Source organism: Sorex fumeus, unplaced genomic scaffold (assembly GCF_029834395.1).
Source record: "Sorex fumeus unplaced genomic scaffold, SorFum_2.1 ptg000048l, whole genome shotgun sequence".
Taxonomy (NCBI): Eukaryota; Metazoa; Chordata; class Mammalia; order Eulipotyphla; family Soricidae; genus Sorex; species Sorex fumeus.
The window spans coordinates 6,481,924-6,507,356 of record NW_026606105.1 but is presented as its reverse complement, the minus strand read 5'-3'; the positions used below and the strand labels follow the sequence as shown (position 1 = coordinate 6,507,356).

At 50.0% G+C, this 25,433-nt stretch overlaps 1 protein-coding gene across 1 annotated transcript in view; it reads left to right on the top strand.

Moving 5' to 3' along the window:
* The window catches only part of TMEM178B (transmembrane protein 178B), a 402,185-nt gene extending 377,447 nt beyond the window's left edge, over positions 1-24,738 (top strand). Inside the window, exon 4 of the mRNA XM_056123919.1 lies at positions 23,964-24,738. Within this exon, the coding sequence (XP_055979894.1) occupies positions 23,964-24,214 (251 nt within the window). The 3' untranslated portion in view covers positions 24,215-24,738. The remainder of the gene's footprint in view (positions 1-23,963) is intronic.
* Positions 24,739-25,433: the final 695 nt, after the last annotated feature.

The following is a 25,433-nucleotide window of genomic DNA, read 5'->3' as shown; positions in this document are numbered from 1 at the left end:
TGGGGGAGCAGCGATAAAATCAGGGTGTGGCCCTAAGTTGGGGGTTCCTCACTGCAAATGCCAGACTACAGGCAAGAGAAGAGGGAGGGCAGGGAAAGTGAAGGACTCTTTCCTTTGAGCAGAACAGATTTCTGCTACCTCCTTTTCCTTGGAAACCGCCACACCAGGAGATGGTGGGCACTCCATGGGGCTCAATTACCATGGAAACCGAGGTAATTGCTAAAGCAGTGGTCCAAAGCCTCCCTCTCGGTTCATCTTCTTGGATGTTCTTCCAGAGGTGGGCAAGCTTTAGAGGAAGGAGCTTGGCGGGCAAGCTTCCAGCTCTGCAACAAGTGCTGAATCAAAGAGCTGAGGTGCCCCCAAAGTAAAGGAGCCTCCCTCTCCACATGCTCCCAGGCCATGATTATCCAGGAGGAGCAGGCCTGAGTAAGGAGAAGTGTCTTCTCTCCAGGGCCCGAGGGAGGACAGGGTAGAAATAGCATCAGAAGTAGCCAGATCCAAAGAAGAGAGGGACACGGCCCCCATTACTTGGATGGATGAGATGCAGTCGGTGGGAGAATGGTGGGCTTGAAGCCAGAGTGCGGGTGAATTGGAAAATGCACATAGGCCCTAGGTCCACCATGATCGCCAGTTTCCTGGAGTTGCCTTGAGGAACAGGCCTAGATCAGAGAGGCAGGGAATAGGACCCAGCAGCCCCGCACAAAGCCTGCTTAGACACACCTTTGGAGCCAGGCAGCTGCCCTGCACCTCAGTGTAGGTGATACTCTCCCATGGATGGGATCAGCAGTCAAGTTCAGTTGTATGCTCTGTCCAGGAGGCCGTGGTAGCCCTGAAGTTCTCTGGGGTTTGTTGAGTGCACGGTTCAGAGGAGACTCAATACAGCGTGTGATGAAGGGCTTGTCTCTGAAGACATGCATGAGAGAGCTTGCTGCTAGATAGCCCTCCTCTTCACCGAACGTGGGCTGGGAGGGCAAGAGATAAAAATATCCCCAAGTGGAACATAACTGGAGAATGAGGACCTGCAGAACCTTCCTGACATTCTAGAAGTTTCCAGCATGCATTCTGGTTATCAGATCATGTCTGGTGTGGCGTGACTTGATGTGGGGTTTGGAAACTACATACCCACCCCTCTTTCTCCAGAATCCACCAAGCTGTCGGGAGAGTGTGTGTGGAAGGGGGCCATTAATGAGGAAGCCTGGCCTGCTTCGGTGAAGAACTAGATGCTGCTGCCTTCGTTCATTGCACACACACAACTCCCCGCCTTGCTTCCTACTCAGCCCCAGGCACTGCAGAGAATATAGGGCAGTTACACTCACCCCTGCCTCAGAGGGGCTCCCATGTGACAGAAGAATCAGACTCCCCCGTTTATCAGCATGATGACAGAGCGCTGCTCTTTCCATGACCCATGCCCTTAAAATGCAGAGTGTTAAAAAAAAAAAAGACCTCAGTGTCCCTCCAGCCGTACACAGGACAAGGACACCTTCATTCCGCCACTGAGGGGAAGACAGGTGCTGGCCACCCAAACAGCGTGGAAGAGGATAATGGATGAGGCTGGGGGCCGCACTTCCCGGCTCCTGGACCCCTCAGCGAAGTGAGCTCTCCCTGGAGCCTCCCGCCTCCCCTTTACCCTCCACTCCCTGTGGAGAGGCAGGTGAAGGAGGCTGAGGAGAAGGCAAGAGCTCTCAGAGCATCTCAGATGCTCAAACATTATTTCCTTTCATCTTCCCTACAGTCGGTAAGGAGGTCGGTCCCAACCCAATCTCCCGGAGAAGCAACAAGGCCCAGAAGAACCCAGAATTAGACTCAGTGTCCAGCAATGAAATAGAGGGCAGAGCCTGCCTCTAAGGCCTTTTGAACCATATTCTTTGAGGCCTGTGGGAGAGAAGAAAGGCGGGCCCAGGCTTCCTGGGGGCTCAGCCACACCATTAGCCAGAGGGGCCCTCCTCTGCTCTCACCAGCAAGGGGCTGGTAGGTGTCTACCAGCGTGCTGTTGTCAAGTGAATGTGTGCTAGCACGTTGCTATTAAAGGGAGCTCTGACTTTCTCAGGCTCTTTCTTTTTTTATTATTATTATTTTTTAATTTTTTAAAAATTTTTATTAGTGAGATATCATGAGGTACAGTTGTAGACTTACAAATTTTTGTGCTTGGGTTTCAATTATACAATGATCAAATACCCATCCCTCCACCAGTGCCCATTTCCCACCACCACGGATCCCAGTATCCCTTCCACCCCCCATCCCCCCATCCCACCCTGCCTCTGTGGCAGGGCATTCCCTTTTGTTCTCTCTCTCTTATTGGGTATTGTGGTTTGCAAAAGAGGCAATGGGTGACAATCATGTTCGGTCTATAGTCTACTTTCAGCATGCTTCTCCCATCCTGGGAGAATCCTCCCAACGCCCTTTATTTGGTGTTCCCTTCTCTATCTGAGCTCCCTTTTCCCCTAGCATGTGTGGCTGGCCTCCAAGCCATGGAGTAAAATTCCTGGTACTAATCTCGGCCATTCTGGGTGTTAGTCTCCTGTTTTGTTACTTTATGTTCCCCAGGTGAATGCAATCTTTCTATGTCTATCCCTTTCTTTCTGAGTCATTTCGATTAACATGATACTTTCCATGTAGTACCACTTGTATGTAAATTTCATGACTTCGTCTTTTCTAACAGCTACATAGTACTCCATTGTGTGCATCCAAGCACTTGCTTATGGAGTTTCAAAAGGTACCTTGCCCGAGGTCAACTAATACTCAACTGGCTCAAATCCGTTTGCCTCTGAAGCCGGGGGTTTGTAATCACTCTGCAGTCCCCTCCCCAGGGACATCCATCCTCAAGCAGCCCTTGATCTGCCAGTGGAAGAGACAGACATCCTATGGTGCAGGAAGAATGTTGTTCTTGGGAAGCAGAAAAGACTCACTTCAAGAAATAGTTCCTTGGGTCTGGAGCAATAGCTCAACGGATAGGGCATTTGCCTTGCACTCGGCCAACCCAGGTTTGTTTCCCAGCATCCCATATAGTCCCCTGAGCACCGCCAGGAGTAATTCCTGAGTGCAGAGCCAGAAGTAACCCCAGAGCATCACCGGGTGTGACCCAAAAAGCAAAGAAAAAAAAAAGATAAAAATAGTTCCTAGATAAACAGATAAACCTCTGGCTGAGAACCTTCTCTCTCTCTCTCTCTCTCTCTCTCTCTCTCTCTCTCTCTCTCTTTTTAATTGAATCACCATGAGATACAGTTACAACGTTTTCATGTTTGAGTTTCAATCATACAATGATCGAACACCCATTCCTCCACCAGTGCACATTCTCCACCGCCAATGTCTCCAGTATGGCTCCCTTTCTAACACTCTCCCTGCCTCCTTGGCAGACAATTTCCCCTCTACTCTCTCTACTTTTGGGCACTATGGTTTGCAATACAGATACTGAGAGGCTATCACATTTGGTCCTTTTTCTTTTTATTTTTATTTCCTTTCCCTTCCTTTTACCATTCCTTTCCTTCACTATGATATATGGGTTTTGTCTTTTCATATGCTCTGAGGCAGAAGATAAATATTAGAACTCTGAGGCAAAAAGAAGAAACCTGGCTGCTGAGAAGGTGGCTTGATGGTAGAGCACTTGCATGTGGGAGACCCAGAGTTTGAATCCTAACATGGACCTCTCTCCCTACCCAAAAGAAAGTCCCTTACCTTCACTCCCATAACCCACTGCCACCCACCTCACCTCCTAACACCTAGTTTCTCACTTTCCATCCCCATGCTATGAAATATACTTTCTTAGAACCTGCTTACTTTTTTTTTGCTTTCTGGGTCACACCCAGTGATGCACAGGGGTTACACCTGGCTCTAAGCTCAGGAATTACTCCTGGTGGTGCTCAGGGGACCATATGGGATGCTGGGAATTGAACCCGGGTCGGCCATGTGCAAGGCAAACACCCTACCCGCTGTGCTATTGCTCCAGTCCCCTGAACCTGCTTACTCTTGACTGTCCCCCAAATTTTCCACCCTCCTCTTTCTGGTCTACCAGGGTTTATCTCTCTGTCCTTCCAGAAATGCTCCTCTTCCAGAACAATACTCTTAAGAGTTTGTCTTTTCTCTGGGCTTCTCTGTTTCCTTGGCTCTTTCTCTCTGTAAATGGAGCCCAGAATACCTCCCTTTGCCCTCCTCCCTCCCAGGATAACAGTATCTTTGTCCAGGTCATTCTGGAGCTGGTGACTGAGTCAGCATCACAGTTTACTGGTTCTCTCCAGTCATCTGGAACTTCCAGCATGCTGAACTGGACGTATCATCTGTGTATGTTATGTGTGTGCTTCGAGTTCATTGGATTTGTGCTACCCTCTGTTTACTGTCGGGGGCAACCGAGATGTGCCGCCTAACTGAGGTTATTGTGCAAGTGAAATAAGATAATAGTTAGGAAAAACATCTGGCAGAATGGAAGTGTGGGTGAGTCACCTACTTCCCACCTCTAAAGCCAATCTTCACGCCATACTCACTTCCCCATGTCTTTCCTCTTGATGGCAAAGCATCCTGAGTCCCATAGTGCTTATGAAACAAAGGCCAGCGTCTTCCCATGGGAGTTCAGTGACCACCACCATCTTGACTTGGCCTTCAGCCATGCCTCTTCGCTCCCTTTCCATGGGCCTCTTGCCCTTGTCCACCCCAGTGTCAACTTCCTGTGCTTGCGCGTCCCTCAGGGCTCAACTTACTCTTGGCATCTTCCAGAAACCTTCCTGAATCCTCTTAACTAAAACCACTTTCTGAACCAGATATCTCTCTGCACCTTCTGGAGGGCATTTTCCCCCTGAAGATTCAAAATCAAATTCATTCCTTGGTCCCTTCTAAATCAGGCCTCTCCCCACCCACCCCCCACCCCTCCTCCCCATGCCAGGGGCCTTCCACACATTGCCTACTCCAGTTGTTAATTTGTTCTGAGCCCTTCCAATGGTGTCTGGTAACTTTGACTTCTTCAACTCCTTTCTGCGCAATTAAGGTAAATTCAAGTCTCTCCCCATCCACTTCCCTCCTTCTCTGACTTAATGTAAATAAAAGTCTTTCCATTATCTGGAAGCAAATCCGAAGCACTTCCTAATGATCTGCTTTGTAAACCAAATTCAATGCAAGGAACACAAATAGGGTACCTGCTGTGTGTTAAGCCTGAGCCTGGTTACCAGGACAAATAGTAAGACCCCATGTTTCCTCATCCTTAGGGCTACCCAGGTGCAGAGAGCAGCATCTGTGCCATGACAGAGGGAACTGAAGGTGGGCAGAGAAAGGGAGCCCCCCTGCAGGGGAGTGAGTGAGTGAGGTGTGGCCTCATTGAGAGGGGAATGGTGGGGGCTTCAAGAGGAGGGGAATTTGCCTGTCCTGTTCTTATTGCTGCCTACTGGGCTCTGAGTGTCCCTCTGTCGGATGAAACTGCTTCGGAGTTGGCCCCCTTTCAGAAAATGGATGCCAAGTCTTTATTTATTCATTGCAGTTTAAGGTTTCCCGTGTCATTAATACATTTCCGTTTTTATATATTTCTATGTAACTAAATTCTGTTGTGAAAGAAGCCAAAGAAGGAAAAAAAAATCCCTTTTAAGCTAAAAAAGAAAAATGCTTCATCAGCATTGTGTGAAGTTAAAATGTAAACTGAGTATGATACCTGACCCCTGATTTTGGCCCTGGATGATGTTGATGGCTTTGCCCTTCCCAAAAGGCAGGAAGGAAACTCTTCTTGAAGGTTCTCTCAGCACCCTCAGGCTACAATTTATGTAAAATAATAATGAAGAGATTCCCTCTAGATCAGCTATTCATGCTTTCTACCAAGTTTGGGTAAAGCCACATTTCCCAGCTGCCTTTGTACAGGCACTTTGCGGGCCTTAGCGGGTATGGTTAGGGCGAGGGACTCCTTCCCCCATGTTTCCCTCCAGACCACAGAGTAGATGCTTGTGTCCTCTCTATGACAATCCACACTCCAGATTTACGGCCTTTGTCCCCAGTGGGAAAGAGATAGTTCAGCAGTGGGTGGTATTGGGAGGTGGGGGCCAGGATCCCAGACCCAGCCTGCCCACGGCCCTGCCCACCCAGCATTCTCCAGCGAGGTCCTCAACCCACACCAGTGTCCAGAGGCCAGTTTGAGGCCAGTTTGTATTCTTTCTCTTTTCCTGTGCCTGCCAGTCTGAGTCAGCACTTGTTTTTGTTTTTTGCTTTTTGGGTCACACCCGATGATGCACAGGGGTTACTCCTGGCTTTGCACTCAGGAATTACTCCTGGTGGTGTTCAGGGACCATATAGGATGCTAGGAATCAAACCTGGGTCAGCCACGCTGCAAGTCAAATGCCCTACCTGCTGTGCATTTGGGCCTCTGAGTCAGCACTTCTGACTGACTTCTGAAGTAGCTGTTCCACCTACCTGAGCTTTCCCTTCAGCTGAACTGCGCAAAATTGGCCTGCAAAGGAAAGTACAGGTGAGCTTGAACGTTAAGCCAGCGTTTCCATTGCACTAGTCTTTTTGTTGTTGTTGTTGTTATATTTTTTTATTGAGTCACTGTGGGAAAAGTTACAAAGCTTTCAGATTTAAGTCTCAGTCATACAATGATCAAACACCCTTCCCTTCACCAGTAATTATTTTTCACCACCAAGAACCCCAATATACCCCCCTCCCACCCCTCCCGATTCTTGTGAGGCAGATGATTTCTACTTAACTCGCTCTCTCTACTTTGATTACATTCGTTATTTCAATAAAAGATGCACCATTATTGTTTAGAATTTCAACCTAACAATCAGAACTGCTGGAAAGGCATTCTGAAATAATTTTTTTCTATGCTGGTTATGAAAACTATATGATGTCGAGTGGCTGCAATAGTGGCCGCGTGATTTTAGATTTCTGATATTTTACTAGTTAAGTCTGGAGGAATTGCTGCCAAGAGCCAGATAATTACAAGATTGATTTCTGTGTATCTGGTATCTGTAGCCATGGCTGTGCTAGAGAGCTGCTCGTGGGAGGCAGCTTGTGGTCTCGGTAGAGTGTGAAGGATGAGCCGATACCGACCCCATCCCATGAGGCTGCTGTTGCCGTGTCATCATCGGCTCATACCTGGCTTTCCAATAAGTTCTGAGGTGGTGGCCACCTTGCTGCTGGGGGGATGGGAGGGAAGGGTGGAAGGGAGAGACACTCTTTCCTTCCCGGGGAGGCATGATGCCTTAGTTTAACACAGAGTCCATTCACTTTTCTGCTGCAAGCTGCTGGGCTCTGGATTAGTTCCATATGCCTCTGATGCCATGGCCGTGCCGGAGAGCTGCTCGTGGAGGGCAACTTGTGGCCTCAGTGGGGCGTGAAGGATGAGCCAGTACTGCCCCCTATCCCATGAGGCTTCCACTGCACTAGTCTTACCAGGGATGGAACTCATATCTTTCTGTCTCCTTCTTGGGGCTCTTGTCGGACAGAGTTTGAATGTAGGAGATGAAGAGAGTAATAGTCATTCCCCACATTACCAAGAGTCAAGAGGAGCTGAAAGTCTTTCTAGGTTGATGCCCATCCACCAGCCAGGGAGGTTAGTGGGCAAGGGGTCAAAAGGGTCGAAGAGGACCCCTGTGACAAGCTGGGATCCACACTGAACCCTCTTGGGTCCTCATTTGACCACCTGCGAGCTCTGTCCACTGGTATTTGTCTGGCTAACTTGGAAGCTATAAAGGATACTCTGCTGAAAGAGATCTCATGCTCTGTCTGATCTGGACTCATTTTTCTCTTCACCTTTCTGTTCTCTGTCCCACTACTCCCTGCCACTTCAAAGGCCATCTCCCTCCTCAGGCATTCCCTTCCACCCAAAGCACAGTAATGGTGTTGTGGGTTTTGATCAGATTTCCTTGTTCTCGAAAGACACACAGGTTTGGTAATGGAACCATGAATTTTAGGGCCTCACTAGAGAGTGACAGGGCCCCTTCTGCCCTTCTCATCTACCCGCTGATCAGTCTGCTGGTGCCATGACTGCACTCTTAACATATAGTTAAGTATTATGGTGCTTTGGCCTGGCCCATTTCGATGCCAGTGTAGCTCACAGCTTACTTTGGGTCCATCCAATCCCTTTGTTGGGACCCTGCTGTTGGAGTGCTAGGAACTAAGGGCAACTGAGGCTTAAGTCAAGCAAATATGGATGCCCAAGAGTAAATATTATTTTGGAGTCAATTAACTCCCATGTTACATAGCATAGCATCAACTGTCTACCTGTGTCTATACAAAAAGGACATTGTTAAATAAACTATAGGTAAAGGTAAAGGTAAAGGCCCTCCCGTTGATCGTCGATTTGCTCGAGCGGGCCCAGTAACGTCTCCATTGGAGACTTTGTTGTTACTGTGTCTGGCATATCGAATACTCTCGGTAGCTTGCCGGGCTCTCCGAGAGGGGCGGAGGAATCGAACTCGGGTCGGCCATGTTGGCCGCTTGTAAGGCGAACGCCCTACCCGCTGTGCTAAAATAAACTATAGAATGACATAAAGGAAAGAGAAAAGCAATATAACATTATTAGTGCCTGATGGAATTGGGTGTGCCTCAGTTGCACTGTTGTGGGAATGCCTCAATAAACCTTAAGCTCCCTGCGGGAGCAGCAAGGACAACTCAGTGTCATCCATCACTGGTGTTTACCAATAGTCCCACTCATGAGACTATGTGTGTGCCCGTGAACACCCTCACTCACGGAGAAGCTTGGATGATAATCCCAGCTCCAGTGTTTATTGTGACTCTGGTCAGTTTATTTACACTCTTGGTGCCTCAGTTTCCTTATCTCAAATGCCCACGGGTGCTTTGAGGGTTCACATTTGCAGAGGAATTGGAATGATATCTGTCACATAATTCATATTGCATATAGTGTTTGATCTCTATAACATGGTCGTGGATGAACAGTGAGCCAGTGTCACTGGGATAATGGTGTTCATTTCCGAGAGAGCCCAAGCCAAGCCAAGGGGACACATGTGCCAGGCATATGGAAACAAACCAAACCAGGTGGCAGTCCTGCCTGATCTTTTGGCTACTCCCCCAAGTTTCTTCCTCTGCTCATTAACATGGCATTGACTTGGATCAGAAAGGGCAGAAACCAGAGATTTCTTCCAGGAGCCAATTTCTTCCGAACACTTAAACAGCTGGGTCCCAATCGTTTCCCATTTAAAATCAAGGCCATTTCTAGCAGAGGCTCATATGCACATTGATGTCGAATAATGACATCTAATGGGCTCATCCACCAGCCCGTCTGTGCATGTCAGGAGGTGAGAGGCAGAGTCTTCTCCCCAGGGTGGCTCACATTTGACAAAATGACTGCCAACCAGTCCTAGAGCGATTCCAAGAGCCTGGCACCTGCTCACCCCCTGCTGAGGGTTACGAGATCGTGTATCAGCAAGAACCTCAGAGATCTGGTCTACCTGCCTCCCGGACTCTATGGCTGAGGGTATTTTGGTCCAGAAAGATGAGGCCATTTTTCCTCTTTGCAGATGGGGATGGGCCAGAACCTGAGTATTCTAATTCTTGGCAGAGTTTTCTTTCCACCAACCATGTCCTCACCATCAGTTGCAGCCCCCATCCTAGACTGAGTGGTGCATACATGGGCTCAGAGAGCCTTATGATCCCCAGGTCAAGAATTCAAGTGTGATGATGGGTCTCCTTATCCTGGGGTCCATGATGGCCTTGGGAGGGTGAGGCCAAAGCCTGGGGTACATCTGAGGAAGAGGCATGTGGCATCAGAGACAGTCTGTAAGAGATCCTAGGATACTTCCAGTATTGTTCCCAGAAATAAGGCCAGGGTGAGAGTTCCCTAGAAGTTCTGAAAACTTAATCCAGGGAACACTGTCATCCACCATAAAGAGTCAGCCTAGAGAGAGGAGTGGAAGGGAGCAGGACAGGCAAGTGGCTTGCTCGAAATCAGTGTTATTCTTGGAAGCAGACCCTTGGCAGCTTGCAAATGTTCCTTTCTGCACAGCTGGAGAAGCCCCTCTCAGGTGTGTTCAGAAGCTGGTTGGATCCCACAAATTCTCAGATTTCCAACAAGGCCCAGATGGAGAGGAATCTGCAATGATTCACACTGAGAAAGACATAATGTTGTGCTCTGGATTCATGTTCTTTCTAGAACCCTCCTTCCTGCCTTGGGTGGAAAAAAATCAGCTTCCCCACAGACCAAATATTATCAGTTCTGCCATGAAGGATGAAGTACTCAAGGTCAGGTAGGTCAAAGTGGAGTGACCACTGCCTGCTTCCCCAGGAGATAGAGGTTTTAATGAAGACGCTGGAAACTAAAGACATGGAGAGTTCTCAGATTTGTATATAGTTAGACATTAGCTCTGACACTTATACTTTTGGGTGGACCTTCAGTGCATCCTTGAGTTTGGAATTTCTCTGTGCATTATATCATACATGTGTATTTGGATTCACTGCTGGTGCTCCTTGAGTGCTATCCAAGGAATGATGGTAGAGTTGGAACAAAGGAAGTAAGAAGAGAATTGTGGTGTGGTGTGCAGATGGAAAATAATAACTCTCCCTGTCCAGTGGATAGCAGGTATTGGACAGATATGTCTGGAGTAATCCAAGATGCCACTTCTATTTCTTCAGCGTCACTGAAATGCGATTATATGGCAGTGCCCAACTAGTCTCTTAGGGTGAGTCCTTTCATCCTGCTTTTGGGAAAGTTGCTTCACAACCCAGGTAACCCATCCTGCAGAACTCTGAGTTTTGTCACCTGGGAGGAGCACTGTGAGATCCAAAGGAAGCCCTTTGGTTGGCCCAGAATAGCCCAGGTCAGCTGCTTCCTGTCCTGGAGTGGAATTACCCTGGGACCCCAGCCTGGGGTGGGTGATGTGGAAACACCACATTTAAAATTTTTATTTTTATTTTACTAAAGAACCATGATAGTTGAGTCTTAAACATATAATATTCCAGCACCAATCATGAGATCCAAACTACAGCAACCACATATTTTGCCAGTATCTTCTGGAATACTTTTTCTCCACCCTCCCTTAACATTTCCCATGCCTAATACTGTATCTTTTCTCAGTCTTTTTACATTTTTTTATCATTGCTCTTCAAAATAATTCTGCATAGAAGGTATTATTCCAATACCAAGCTTCTCTAAAAAATAAAAGGGTTTCCTGAAATCCAGGGTGCCTTGAAACACAAGGTCGGTGTGTACCTGTGCAGGTGTACACACACCACGCATGCACAAACCGTCAACCATCACAGAATAGTTTAGGAAGAAAAGTCAGAGGATCAGGCCCAGCAACCCACTCCTCTTGGGGTATCAAAGTTTGTGCTTTCACTTTACAGCTCCATAGCCGAGAAATCCCACTGGCACCAGTGACCCAACTTGCTTTTTCACTATTTCTCGTTTATACTTGGTAGTGCTTCTTCACTGCAACATCACCAGAGAGTCAGTAATCTGCCACCACTGGCCCATTGTCCCTTCTGTGCCCCCTGGAAACTTTCTTTATGATAAAATAGAGGAGAATTTAATTTTTTCACTTTAGATGAAAAGGAAAACTACATAATAAGGTGGCAGGACACTATTGGTAATTTAGAGTCCCAGAGGCCAGTTTAGGGAAAATTTAATATCGTCAAAGCTAACTTCTCAAAAATAGTGTTTTTATGTGGGAGAAATGGCACAACGGGTAAGGAACTTGCTTTGCATGCGGCCTTCCTGGTTTGACTCCTGGCACCCCATATGGTCCCTTGAGCACCAGCAGGAGTGATCCCTGAGCACAGAGCCAGAAGTAAGCCCTGAACAATGCCAGGTGTGGCCCCCAAACAAAACGAAACAGAGATGTTCTTAGTAAACCCCAGGAAGAGGTGACTTTCCAAGCTGCATAAGAACACCCAGTAGCATTGAACAGACAATCCTGGGTAAGAGAGAGCACAGGGGTTAAGCTGCTTGCTTCGCATGTGGCTGATCCTGGTTCCACCCCCCTGTACTGCATATGGTTCCCTAATCCCCACCAGGAATTGTACCTGAGCACTAAGGCCTCCTGAACACTGCCAGGTGTGGCATCCGCCCACCAACCTCAAGACACCCCTCCCCGCCAAAAAAAAACAAGGAGAAAACAGGTCATGATCATTTTTCTTCATGCTTCATGTTTGTCCAAGCTTTTTGGCGATCCAAATATAATGCTCTGTGCAGGACAATGTGTAATGCCAGAGGAGACGTCACTGCCATATGGCAGTTGTGGATAAAGTTGGAATCTAGCTGAATACAAATGTGAAGGAGAGAACAAGAGGGGAGGGGGGCCCTCAGTGCCCGCTCTAGACCCCCGGCATACAGGAAATCGGGGAGAGTGTGTGCACCCAGCTAGCTCCAAGCCTGCACAGGGATGTCTCCTGGGAAAGCTTCAGGGGTAACTGATGCCATGACTCTGGGTCAGCTGGGGGAGACTGGGAAAGTCAGATCCAGCCAAGGAAACTGGGCCTGGTGCACTGCCCTGGGTTCATCCCCCTCACAGCCCGACACCCCCACACTCTCTATCCTCTTCCGAGCCCTAGTGCTGCTCCCCAGATTTGCGAAGGTTTTCTCATTAATGTTAAGCGCACTGGGTTGCTGACCGGGGAATCCAATCTAAACTCATACACAGAAGGAGGAATGGAATGATGGGCACAGAGCAGGAGAACCCCACTAGACCCCCTCTAGTGTTTAGGGACCTTAGAGATGGAAGAAACATACCAGGGGCTCTGTGACTCCTGGGGTGAGAGCTCATTAGCTGCCTGCTGGAGCTACCCAGGGGACACAGCTGGACACCCCAGCTTCTGGTATCGCCTAGTGTATTGTCATGCTCACGTGGCAGTTCATGTGCACTTACCTATTGTGTTGGCTGGCTTAACTGCCAGAACAAAACGCCCCAGCGTGGTGCCTCATGCAAAGGAAATTCATGTTCTCCCAGTTCTGGAAGCCGCGATTCTAGGATGAAGGGGTCAGTATGGATCCTCCTGGGCCTCACTCATCAGCTGCCCTCTACTCTTCACTGCATCTTTCCTCTGATACAGTTCATCTTTCTGAATGTTCAAATCACCTTGCTTTTCATTTTCTTTTGCTTTTGCTTTTTGGGGCACCACTTGGCAGTGCTCAGGGCTTACTCCTGGCTCTGCACTCAGTAATCACTCCTGGCAGAGCTCGGAGGGGACCATCCGGGGTGCTGGGGATCAAACCCAAGTCAGCTGCGTACAAGGTAGAGTACCCTACCCGCTGTACTATGGCTCCGGCTCCTTACCTTGGATTTTTAGACTTTATTGTTGAGGTCCTGTTGGGTTACAAGACTCTCTTTTAGGAATACATTTTCATGCACCTTCAGGTGTCTGTTACACACACGCGCACACGCACACGCACACACGCACACGCACACGCACACACGAGCAGAATCCAAGAGCCTGGTTTTGTTTGCTTTGGTCGGTGGCTGCACTTTGTGGTTTGAAAATTCTACCTCAGAATGAGATCATCTGGTATTTGTCTTCCTCCCTCTGATTTATTTCCCTTAGCAAGACCCCTTCTGGTTTCAGCCATGTTGTTGCTAAAGGCATGACTTCATCTTTCCTACATTCTTACAGCAGACTAATAGTCTATGGTGAATATATATATATATATTTTTTTCCATGACTTCTTTATCCACTCCTCCATAGCTCAGCGCTTGGGTCATTTCCAGATCTGGGCACTTGTGAATAACACTGCAGTAAACAACAGAGGGGCATAGATGTCTTTTCGGATTAGTGCTTTTGTGTTCCTCTTCTTAGGAGGATACCAGTCAGATTGGATTAGGGTCTGGTTTAATAGTCTCATTGGAACATAAATGCCTCTTTACGAATCCTGTCTCCCAATACAGACACATTCTGAAACACGGGGAGGAAGGGAGTTGGGGCTTTAGCACAGGTGGGGGACACAGTTTTGTCCTGTGTTTGCAGATGGGTGCACCCCAGTAGCTATGTCATACTTTTGGGTGTGTGTGTGTGTGTGTGTGTGTGTGTGTAGTGGGGAAACTGGGGGTGGTTGTTTCTTGGTTCTCTGACAGAACTCTGGAAGCATCGCTCTGTAGAATAGATGTCATCCTCCACGGGGGAAATAGTCCCTTTTGTGACTTGCACGGGAGGTGCTACCTTCCTGTAGCACCTACGTGCCCAGATGCACCGCAGTCTTCTCCTGTGTCAGGCAGACATAGGCCCCCAGAGGCAAACTTTGCCCCCCCCACCCCCAGGGCAAGGGGAGAGGGGACAGCAAGCCTGCAGTGCCTCTGCCTGGTGCATGGGCAGTGCAACCTGCAGGATGGATGACTGAGTCCTGACTCAGGGCCTGCTCCTGACACTGGGCTCTGCTCCAAAGCCCCTAGCACCCCCGCTTCACCCTGGCGAGTGCCTCAGGACCCCTGTGTGTCCAGCCTGGCGTGAGCTGCCCATGCTGCCACTGATGCAGTGGGGGCTAATTCAGGAGCAATTTATATGTTGTGCAGGTTCCAGCAGAGCTATAAAGTGCTCGGGAGAGCAAAACGCTGCAGACGCATTTAATCTAAGCAAAGGAAGCAACTCGTAGACACCAGCTTCCCAGGACACGCATGGCACTGATGGAGCTGGGAGCTCATCTCTGCTGGCGGATGCTTTGGGGTCTTAAAAGTCTTGAGGGACTGACAACAGGTGGAGAGCTGGGTGGTGGCTCTGCCAGCCCTCCCTGCAGACACGTGCAGGGGTCACCTTTGCAGCAACCTGTTGGACCCTGCATGAGTGGGTGGGTCTCCTTGGCCACACAGCCACCAGGGAACATGTAGGGGCTGTGGGGGGTGAGGGGAGGGCGTCATTCTTCATCCCCAGGAGTAGAAAGGTAGAAAATGTCACGCAGATGGATTTCCGGCCCTAGAAAGCTGCAGAAATTATACTCCCTGAAGTCTGGGGCACATAAGGACTGGATATTTTGGAATATGCCTGTGCTCGCAATATGTAACTGCCCTGGATTCCGGAGAAGCTTCTGGAGAGCCTCGTTTCCTAGGCAATGGCTTTGCAGACAAGGGAGAGCATCCCCGCTGCCTCAGTTTCCAGGCGCTTTCCCCTCGAGGTTCTCTGCTGAGTCTTGCTGCCCAGGACTGTTCTGACCATTCCTAAGGAGTAATACACCTGCTCCCATCCCTGCATTGGCACCTCCCACCACACCTCTGTGATGCCCCCCTCCCCGTGATCCGTGCTCCAGAGTGGACCGAGCCAGTTCAGGGTAGAATCTGAAAATCCTCAGAGCACCTTGGTAATCAACCCTGAAGGAGACCCGAGGGTAGAGAGGCAGTCGGCACCATCCCAGCCTGGCGTATGTGGGCATTAGTGGCACCGTCCAGGGATCTGAGCATCTGAGCTGCCACTGGGTCAGGCCTCAGTTGTTTATCTGCTCGGGGCTGTGGGAGGGGGCTCAGGGTGTCAGCCAGGGAGACTCCCTCCACACACAGAGTGGAGGGAGAGCAGGACTGGGAGGGTACCAGAAGGAGGGTGGCCGTGACGTCCCACTTTCTTCCCCCACGTCTTTCCATTTTCGCGAAAGTTCCCTGTTCCAGGGACTCCCTCGCCTACTCACTCCCCACCACCCCAGAGAGTTTATCTCCGTGCCAGGAAGGCAGACCTCGGAAAGACACGCAGAGCACAGCTGTGGGAACGTCTGCATGGCTGGGGTACACCTGGAACAGGCTGTCTTGGGCGGGGGACACCCGAGTACATAATGTGTTGAGGGTACAACTCATGCGCTCTGTGTCACCCATGGGGGAGCGTCAAGTCAGAGCAGCAGAAAAAGTGGCCCAGAAAGATGTGTCATGTGGGCGAGAGGAGAGCTGGGGGCATCCCCCATCTGAAAAGACGCGTTAGAAGTGAAGGAGCATTCCCTAAGAGGAAATGGAGAGGGACGGATGGACAGACGGGCAGCTTGAACAACTGAGGAAAGAGAGAGCCTAAGAGGAGGCAGCTGACAGCCAAGAGGTGGGAACTAGCAGAAATGAGGACCTAATATTTGGCAACCAGAGAGACGTTAATTAGATGTGGCAGCAACGTCAAGCGGGTGACCAAGGATGCTGTGTTGGGTGATGGAACACGAAGTCAGAGTCAGGCCATGAGAACTGTTTTCTCTCACCAGTTCTCTGCCATAGACACAGGAAAGGGGCTGGGGAGGGGCCAGGGAGAGGGGGAAGCCCTCCCAGACACCCAGAACTCTCCTTTCCTCTAGCCTCTCAACCAGGTGTGGTAGGACACGCAGACAGGAGTGGCTAGGGTCGGGCCATTGCTGTCACAGTGGCAGGGGTGGCTGTATAGGTCCCTTCTGGTGCTGATGATCATCCCATGAAACAGGGGCAGCCATTGAATAATGCAAAGGAAACAGTTCTCTAGCTGGAGCACATGCTTTGCACACATCCCGATTAGATCCCCAATACCGCATGCCCCTGTCCCCCACGAGCCTGCATTTTCAGAACAGCCCTGCTGGGCCCAAGTAGCGCTGGTCCCGCACTCCTCCCACCCTGCCCAAGGCTAAGTATCCCACCAGCCAACTCCATTGGCCATGTATCACTGGACATGACCCTAAACCCCTGGACATGGCTTGGAAGACTCCCCCTCCATATCACAAAATTACAAATCACAAATCATCCTGTTATTCGTCGATTGCCTCTAGCAGGCCCCAGTAACGTCTCTTTCATCCTAGCCCTGAGATTATATTCAAGGCTCTTTAGGAGAATGAGACCCATCATTGTTACTGTTATTTGGCATATTGGGTACGCCACGGGGAGTTTGCCAGACTCTGCCGTGTGGGCAGGCTACATTCAGTAACCTGCCAGTTTGTCCAAAGTAGGAATGAGATAATAAGATGTCATAATAAGATGTCGCGCGGCCGCAAATGCAGCCGCGCGGTTCCAGGAGCTGGTTTTTAATAGTAATTTAAGATAATTTAATAGTAATTTAAGATAAAAAATTACTATGATTCCCCCTCCATATATAAATAATAATAATAAATACAACAATGGAAGTCATCATATGTAATATTGTATTATAGCATTGAGTAAGTTTCAGGTGGTGCACTGAAATTCAGCATGTGCTTATATATGGTATATTCAGTATGTAAATCCAGCTCTTTGCGCCCTTGGCCAAACCCAAGGTAGAGGGTAGGGGTGACTGTCTGGAGCTTGAGGTTCAAAGCCAGTTCCTATCATGGTGTTCCTTGATGACAAGGCCAGTGCCTTTCAGAAACATCAGGATCTCACAATTGTCAGTGCATGTAAAATTTCACATGGGGGCTGGAGCAATAGTACAGTGGGGAAGACATTCGCCTTGCACGATGCCAACCTGAATTCGATCCCCTGAGCACTACCAGGAGTGATTCTTTAGGAAGAAGCCAGGAGTAACTCCTGAGCATCATAGGGTGCAACCCCTCCCCCACCAAACACACACACACACACACACACACACACACACACACAGATCAAAGAAGGCTCTTAGTCCAAAAGAGGAGCAGACGTAGGGGGCACTCTACTCCCCTTTTAGAGGCAGCCCAGGAGACACTGATAAGAAGCCCCTTTTCAAAAGCCCCCTGGGGTGGGGGCAGTAGTTTGGAAATGGGCCAGACAGGAGCACCCTAGCAATGGGCATTTGAACTGAGATTTGAGAAGATCCAGGGGAAGGTCACAGCAGGTAGATAGGAACAGGTGCAGAGGCCTGGGGGAGGGCAGGCTCGTTCATGTGAGACCCCCCAATGCTCTGCCCTGAGACTGAGGGTACGGGAGCCCAGGTGAGAAATGAGGCACATGGTGCTCAGCGTGGACCCTTGGGCAGGCAAGGAGTTTGAATTGCCTTAGGAAGGTGGTAGGAAGCCAGGAGAGGCTTGGTGCAATGGAGAGAATTAGAGTTGATGTGATCCAGATATCACTGGCCATTCAGTGGGGTGAGAGAGAACAGGACCCATCCGTGATGGGGTGGCACTGCCCACATGAGTCAAAGAAGTGTAGCCAGGAGAGGAACAGAGCACTTTTCAGGGGTGACAAGTGCCAGGGGATCTGCCTCTCCTGTCCATAGAGTCCTGGAATATGGGGTGCTGAGATGGAAGGAGGGGTGCCCCCAGTGCAAACATCCTATGCACGTCCCCTGGGACTTTCCCATCCAAGGATGGATGGACCACTAATAGTGGGCCTTATGTGTTTTTTTCTGAAGGACCCCCAGATAAGGGAGGACCTTATTGGTGGTGGCATATCCTGTTTCCCAATTTCATAGAGGTGGTGGCGGGGTGGGGCAGGGGGGACCAGAGCTTCCAAGCTGAGGCTGAGCTCAAGTCTTCAACCCCCTAGTCTGGTGCTATGTTTCACTTGCTCTTCAACTTTGCATCTCTGTTTGTCTCATATCCCCACATAGATTATAAGCTTGTTTTTCTATCTTTTTATTGTAGATTTAATTAAAGAGTCTTAAGCGCAGGGATCATCTCTTTCTCCTTTTTATCTCCCGAGCATCGAATGGAAAACTTGGCAGAGACATCACAGTTCAGCAAATATTTGCTGAGGAGCAATTTTGCACCTCAGGGAGCCCACAGCCCAGGAATTTCCTTCTTTCCATCCGCTCCCCTGTCTTCCACCCTAGCCTGGACCTGGATTGCAGGTGGGGAGCAGAGCATCTCCCAATAGGGGAGAGCGAGAGGGACAGAATTCAGGTGATTTCATATCCTTCTCCGCTAGTGAATCTGAGAGCCTGGTTAGGAGTTAGGCCCATACCCCAACCAAGGGGGATGATGCTGATGAGCCTTGTGGATCGTTGCTTCCTCTTCCCATTTATCGAGTAATATCTAAAGTCTCAGCCCTAGAGACTGCCACTCTGTGTGTGGGGCGGGGGATGGACAAAAGGACCACTAGACTAGAAATGAGGTGATTTGAAGGAGGCTGTAAGTGAGTCCCGTTGCTCTCATTGAGATAAGTTTTCTAGCAGAGGTCACTACTCTGTTTATTTGTAGATCAACCCCAGTGAGTTAGAGGTGGTCATAAAGGTGGGGTTCTCCCATCCCCAATGAATCATCAAACCAAAGGTCAGGGTTCAGCACTCAACTGAAGGCTGGGTTGGAAAAGTCCTCATATTCCCACTCTCCTCCACCCAGGGACTATTAGTGTACAAGGTCTTTGTGTTGTTTATCTGGCCGTGGAGTAACAGAGAGTGTGCTGTATTCATTAGTTCTTGCCCTGGAGGGACTCAAGAATCAGTCCCAATGATTGACGCTCAGGGTCAAGACTGAGTTTGTAACAGTCCCAGTTCCAGCTTGTCCCATAGAGCAGTGGTGTGTGTGGACAGGAACAGAACCTGCTCCAGTTCTGCCCTCTGGGTGGCACTGGACATCCTAGCAGGAAAGTGACCCTGACTCAAGCACCATGCTAAGTGAGAGCCCAGAACAGTTCTTCCCATGTGGGAAGAACACAAGCTAAAAAGCAATAGCATTTCAGGAAGTTCTAAAATCAAGAACCACTACCACATTTCATCCAGAAGGTCCTCTATTTTTCTCCTATTAACATGACAAAAGCATGTTGTCTACCAGTGGGAGTATTTCCAGCTGGCCATTAGATCTCCAGGACAAAATATCTTTATTCGATGGCCACATCCTGTGTGTCCTGTCTACCCCATTTGTAAATATATATATATATATATATATATATATATATATACATATATATATAATCACGGTCCTCCTGTTGTTCATCAATTTGCTCAAGTGGACCCAGTAATGTCTCCATTGGAGACTTTGTTGTTACTGTGTTTGGCATATCGAATACATCAGGGGTAGCTTGCCAGGCTCTGCTGTGCGGGCGAGATACTCTCGGTAGCTTGCCGGGCTCTCCAAGAGGGGCGGAGGAATCAAACTCGGGTCAGCTATGTTGGCTGTGTGCAAGGCAAACGCCCTACCACTGTGCTATCACTCCAGCCCATATATATATATATATATATTTGCTTGAGCGGGCCCAGTAACGTCTCCATTGGAGACTTTGTTGTTACTGTGTCTGGCATATCGAATACTCTCGGTAGCTTGCCGGGCTCTCCGAGAGGGGCGGAGGAATCGAACTCGGGTCGTTGGCCGCGTGTAAGGCGAATGCCCTACCGCTGTGCTATCACTCCAGCCCCGAGTGGAGTGATAGCACAGCGGGTAGGGCGTCTGCCTTGCACACGGCCAACATGGCCGACCCGAGTTCGATTCCTCCGCCCCTCTCGGAGAGCCCGGCAAGCTACCGAGAGTATTCGATATGCCAGACACAGTAACAACAAAGTCTCCAATGGAGACGTTACTGGGCCCGCTCGAGCAAATCGACGATCAACGGGAGGGCCTTTACCTTTACCTTTACCATATATATATATATATATATATGTATGTATATATATATATACACTATATATATATACACACACACACATATATATATATATATCATTGTTCATCGACTTGCTCGAGCGGGCACCAGTAATGTCTCCATCCATCCCAGCCCTGATGAATCATCCTTCCCAACTCTGCCATATTAGAGCCTCTTTCAGGGTCAGGGGAATAAGACCCATTATTGTTACTGTTTTGGGCATATCGAGTACTCCACGGGTAGCTTGCCAGGCTCTGCCATGTGGGCAGGATACTCTCAGTAGCTTGCCAGGCTCTTTGAGAGCTGGGCTAGAGTATAAGAGAAAAAACTGCATTCTGGAGTTTTTCAGCTGCTGAGGTTCATTGTGGGGCAAGTAGGGAAACTCAACCCGCCCCACTCCGAGGGGGCCCTGATGAAGACAGTTCACAGGGACAGGAGATTCTGCATCGCTCTCTTCCAGGAGCTTTGTTTTATAGTCTCTGGATTTTGGCCATTGATGAGATTACATGGCACTGAGGGCAGTTTGTGGATGTGACTGCCAAGCTACTGGAAAATCTGGGGATCTGGGTGGAGGAAACCCAATCCTGATCCAAGCGGGCTTGGAGATCTCAGTCACACCTGGGTTCCTCTGCCGGTTCCTTCGTTCATGAGACTCATCTGAGAGTCTAGAGAGTGGTGTTGAGTACAGCTGTGGCTGGGTTCTGGAGGTTTTCGGCTGCCAGGGTTCTTCTTGGGGCAGGGAGGGAGACTTAACACTCATCCCCAAACTGGGGATCTGGGTGGAGGAGAAAATTACTATTAATGAATATTAATAGTAATGAATAGCGATAGCACAGCGGGTAGGGCGTTTGCCTTGCACGCAGCCAACATGGCCGACCCGAGTTCGATTCCTCCGCCCCTCTCGGAGAGCCTGGCAAGCTACCGAGAGTATTCGATATGCCAGACACAGTAACAACAAAGTCTCCAATGGAGACGTTACTGGGCCCGCTCGAGCAATAGTAATGAATATTCCCAGGACCAGGTCATCACATATAATATATATATACTAAAATGGAAAGTTTTTGCCACTACTGGCCACTTGGGCAGATCACGACTTCTTGTGGTCAACCTTGTCTCCCAGAGCAAATCACTGGACCTCATCAGGAGGTCAGTGCAGCTTCTGAGGAGAAATGTCTCCGTTAAAGTGTCCTGTGTGGATTGAGTTGGTGTCAAGTCCTTGGGTGACCTCAGCCGTATCAGAGCTTCCAGTTATGAGAGGATGAGTCAGTTCATCTCTCTGGCTCAGAACTCTCTATCGGGTACAAAATTCGGGATTCCAAGTGACTTAACGTCATAGTTAACAGCACAGATTTGAACGTGGTACATGTGTCTGCACATGTGCATACACATACCCACCCACCCTAGATCCTCCTGCTAAGAGTTTTAGTGAGGGAGACCCTTCCCACCCAGAGACCCAGACCAGAAATGACAAGCAGCCTCGCACCAGCAGCCAATTTTGCTTGGTTGGAATTCGGATTATTTAGAACTAATGTCAAAGCTTGAGGTCTCACTTACAGACCATGTCTCTGCCCTGGGCCCTGCCCCCCTCCCCAGGCTGCTTCCTTCTCGTCCCCCTCTGTCAAGGCCCACACTTAGACCTGATCTCCAGGGTGACACAGGAGCTTGCCCTAAGTAATACAAGAGTCACCCAGGCCGATCCACAGAAATCATCTGACAGGCTGGGAACAAGCAGTTATCACAGCGCCTCTCCCAAGAGATTCTGACCTGGAATGTGGGCGTGTGCCCTCTTGCATCTTGGGCGTCATCACGGGATTCTGTCCAACTCTGCCCCACCATCACAGCAGCAGGTCCTGGGGGTGCCTTGCAGCCTCTCCACATTGGGACTCTCATTCTCGCAGAACCACGGTGGTGCTGATGTTTCTATACAGTGACTGTTGTAGGACACCCAGGCATTCACGTTCTATATGATGTTCCACCTGCGCCAAGACCTGTGCTGAAAGAATCATTTACCACCTTGGGACAGCCACCTCGTCCCACCCTGCTCCCCTCTCAGCCAGCCCTCCCCCAGTCTGGGTCTGCACAGGCACCTAAACACCCTCTCTACCTTCACACTGCCCCCTACACTACTGAGTTAGTGGTCTTTGGAAAAGAAGGTCAGAGCCATAGCAGTACCCCTAGACTTCCTGATTCCCCCCACCCTGGGCCTCCCTAAACACAACCTCAGACACTGCGTGAGACACAGCCAATGTGCAGGAAAGGTCCAGCCTCATCAGGGTGCACCGGTTTCTCTGTGGTTAATAGTAGGTACTGGGTACCAAGAGCCAGAGAGAGAGTACATGGGGTAAGGTGCTTGCCTTACATGCAGCTGACCCCAGTTTAATCCCCAACACCACGTAGAGATACCTGAGCACCTCAGAAGTGACCCCTGAACACAGAGCCAGGTGTAATCTCTGAGGACAGCAAAACCCCACAAAACAACAAAAACAATAGGCGTCAGATTCTACTCCCTTCATGTGTGCTGTGGCTTAGAGTAGCCCCCTCAGTGTGGGCACTAAGGATTGTTTATAAGGAGGAGACCCAGCATTCACTTTGTCAGAAGCTTGCACAAATGAACTCAGGCTGCTGTGGGTTGTGAGTGTGGGCCTGGAAGAGGAGGCCCGCCCCACAGGTCCCAGAGCTTTTTTCATCCTTCTGGTCACTTGGTGACATAGGCTGAGTGTTCAGTGGAGAACACAGGGAAATGGTGCTAGGGCTAAGGCACTTGTCTTGCATGCAGCAGACACAGGCATAAATCCCCTGGTGCTATGTATGGTCCCCCAAGACAACAGGGGTCAGTCCTGAGCAAATTAAAGGACAAGGATTGAGCTCTGATCACCACTAGGTGGGTCCCAAAACCTCCTCAGAAAATAAAAAAAAAGGGGGGGAAAGGAAGGGAGGGAAGGAGGGAGAAAGAAACGGAAGGCGGAGGGAGGGAGAGAGGGAGGGAAGGAGGGAGGGAGGAAGGGAGGGAGGGAGGGAGGGAGAGATCTTCCCTCATTAAAGAAGTAACAAATGGGCTTTTCCTGGGTTTCTGAAGACAGCTTCAAATGCTTTAGAATAATAATGGATTGCCCCTCCTCTTGGTTCTCCCCACCACTGAAATGCAAATGCAGTGTTTAAGGTCTTCCTAAAAGAGAGACTTCCTGATTGCCTAGACTGGTGATTACCGGCCCCAGACAGGAAGAAAGCTAAAGTGTGCCTTGCATGCCCTTGACCCCTGTTGGATCTCCGGCACCCCTGAGCATCTCCAATGTCTGCCCTGGAAGTTCCCAGCACCACCTGGGAGACCCTTACATTGAACTGCTGGCCTGTCCAGCCAAGAGTCAACCAGGAACGGGGTCTCTGGACCAGTTCTTGGGAGTCCCCCTCAAAGAGAGGGAGAGGGAGAGGGAGAAAGAGGCGGGGGTTGGGGGTAGAGCCTGGCGATTGTAGAGTGTCTGCCCTTCTCTCTGTGAATATTTCTTGATGTCAGTCTCGTGCGCAGATTAGTTCTAACCTGGATCTTTTCTTTCCAGCCCAAGAAACTTGAAAACCTAATAATGCTCCCCTCTCTCTCCCTTCCCTACCCTCTTGCCTGTCCTTCTCCCTTTTTCACCCTCTCTTTCCCCTCCCCCCCAACCCCAACCACAGGGACCTTCTGCATCATTTCACTGTGCACCTGTGTGGCCGGGATCAACTTTGAGCTGTCACGATACCCACGCTACCTGTATGGACTCCCCGATGACATCAGCCACGGCTACGGATGGTCCATGTTCTGTGCATGGGGAGGCCTGGGCCTCACCCTCATCTCGGGGTTCTTCTGTACCTTGGCCCCTTCTGTCCAACCTGTCCCGAGGACCAACTGCCCTAAATCCAGACCCGAGAATGGGACAGTGTGCTAAAATCCAATCCCTCCAGACACCTCCCGCTCCCCATATATATATATATATATAAATATATATATAATATACATATATAAAACTGAACTCAGTCAAGGCAATGCCAGTGCCAAGGTGGAGAGGAGTTGGCTCGGGCCTCTCCAGGGACACTGTGGCCTCCTCTCCAAGGCGGGGCAAGGGTGCCCATCCCATGGCTCCTCCATCAGTTCTTAACTGTTGGCTCCCTCTGTTCCCTGAAGACTGAGTGAACACTACCACTCTCCGTGGCATCTTCACCCCTGTCCTCCACCAGGATGGGGTGGTGGGCTGGAAAGGGACAGTGCCTGGAGTCTGTGGTTGCCAGCGGCCCAGATGGAGAGCAGGAAGGGCCATCCATGGGGCCCCCAGGAGCGGATGCCCCAAGCTCCTAGCCCCTGCCCCCAATTCTCTCCCAGAGAGATGAAGTGCTGAGGTCTTAGGCTGTCACTCCACCCTGGAGGGTATCAGCAGAGCCCACTACTTCTCTTGCTCTTCCTGATCTCCTGTCCTTCCTCCTGGTCCACCGGCAACCCCTCCAAGATGAGGAAGGGGGAGTGAATGGAGGCTGAGGCGTCCTCTTAGCCAACCACCACCGGAATCATGCTGGAGTGGTGGGAAACGGGGCGAGGACCCAGGCTAAGATGTGAGACCCGCATCACCGCCAGGACGTGCACGAAGCAGGAGCTTGGAGCACCCAGTCAGACCTTCCAGCTGCCTTACACCCCGCAAAAGAGGAGGCCGCCTGCCCCACTGCACCCCCTCCCGCACCCCAGCCATCCATCCTTCCACTGGAGCCTCAGAGTGACGCCGTGTCACGTGTGTGAGTGTGTGTGTGTGTGTGTGTGTGTGTGTGTGTGTGACAACTTGGGGTGGTTCCCTTATTTTTCTTTCCTTCCACTCTCTGAACGGAAATACAGCGCCGTGAGTGTTGTTGACAGCTGTTGGGTCCGTGCCCAGGACGGGAGGCCCATGAGGAGTAAGAACGGGCAGCCGAGTCAGGAGCCAGAGCCTGTGGCTGCCGCCTGGGAGTGCGTGCGCATGGTGGATGGTTCCAGAATGTGGGGTTTGGTGGGTGCATTATTAGCCTCTTGTTTTTAGTCCTGCTGGAATTCCCCAAGGGCAGAACGGACAACAAGACCGTGGTAGGGGGCCAGAGGACCCCGCGTTCTTCACCTTGCTGCTCTGGAACCCCAGCAGGGGTGAG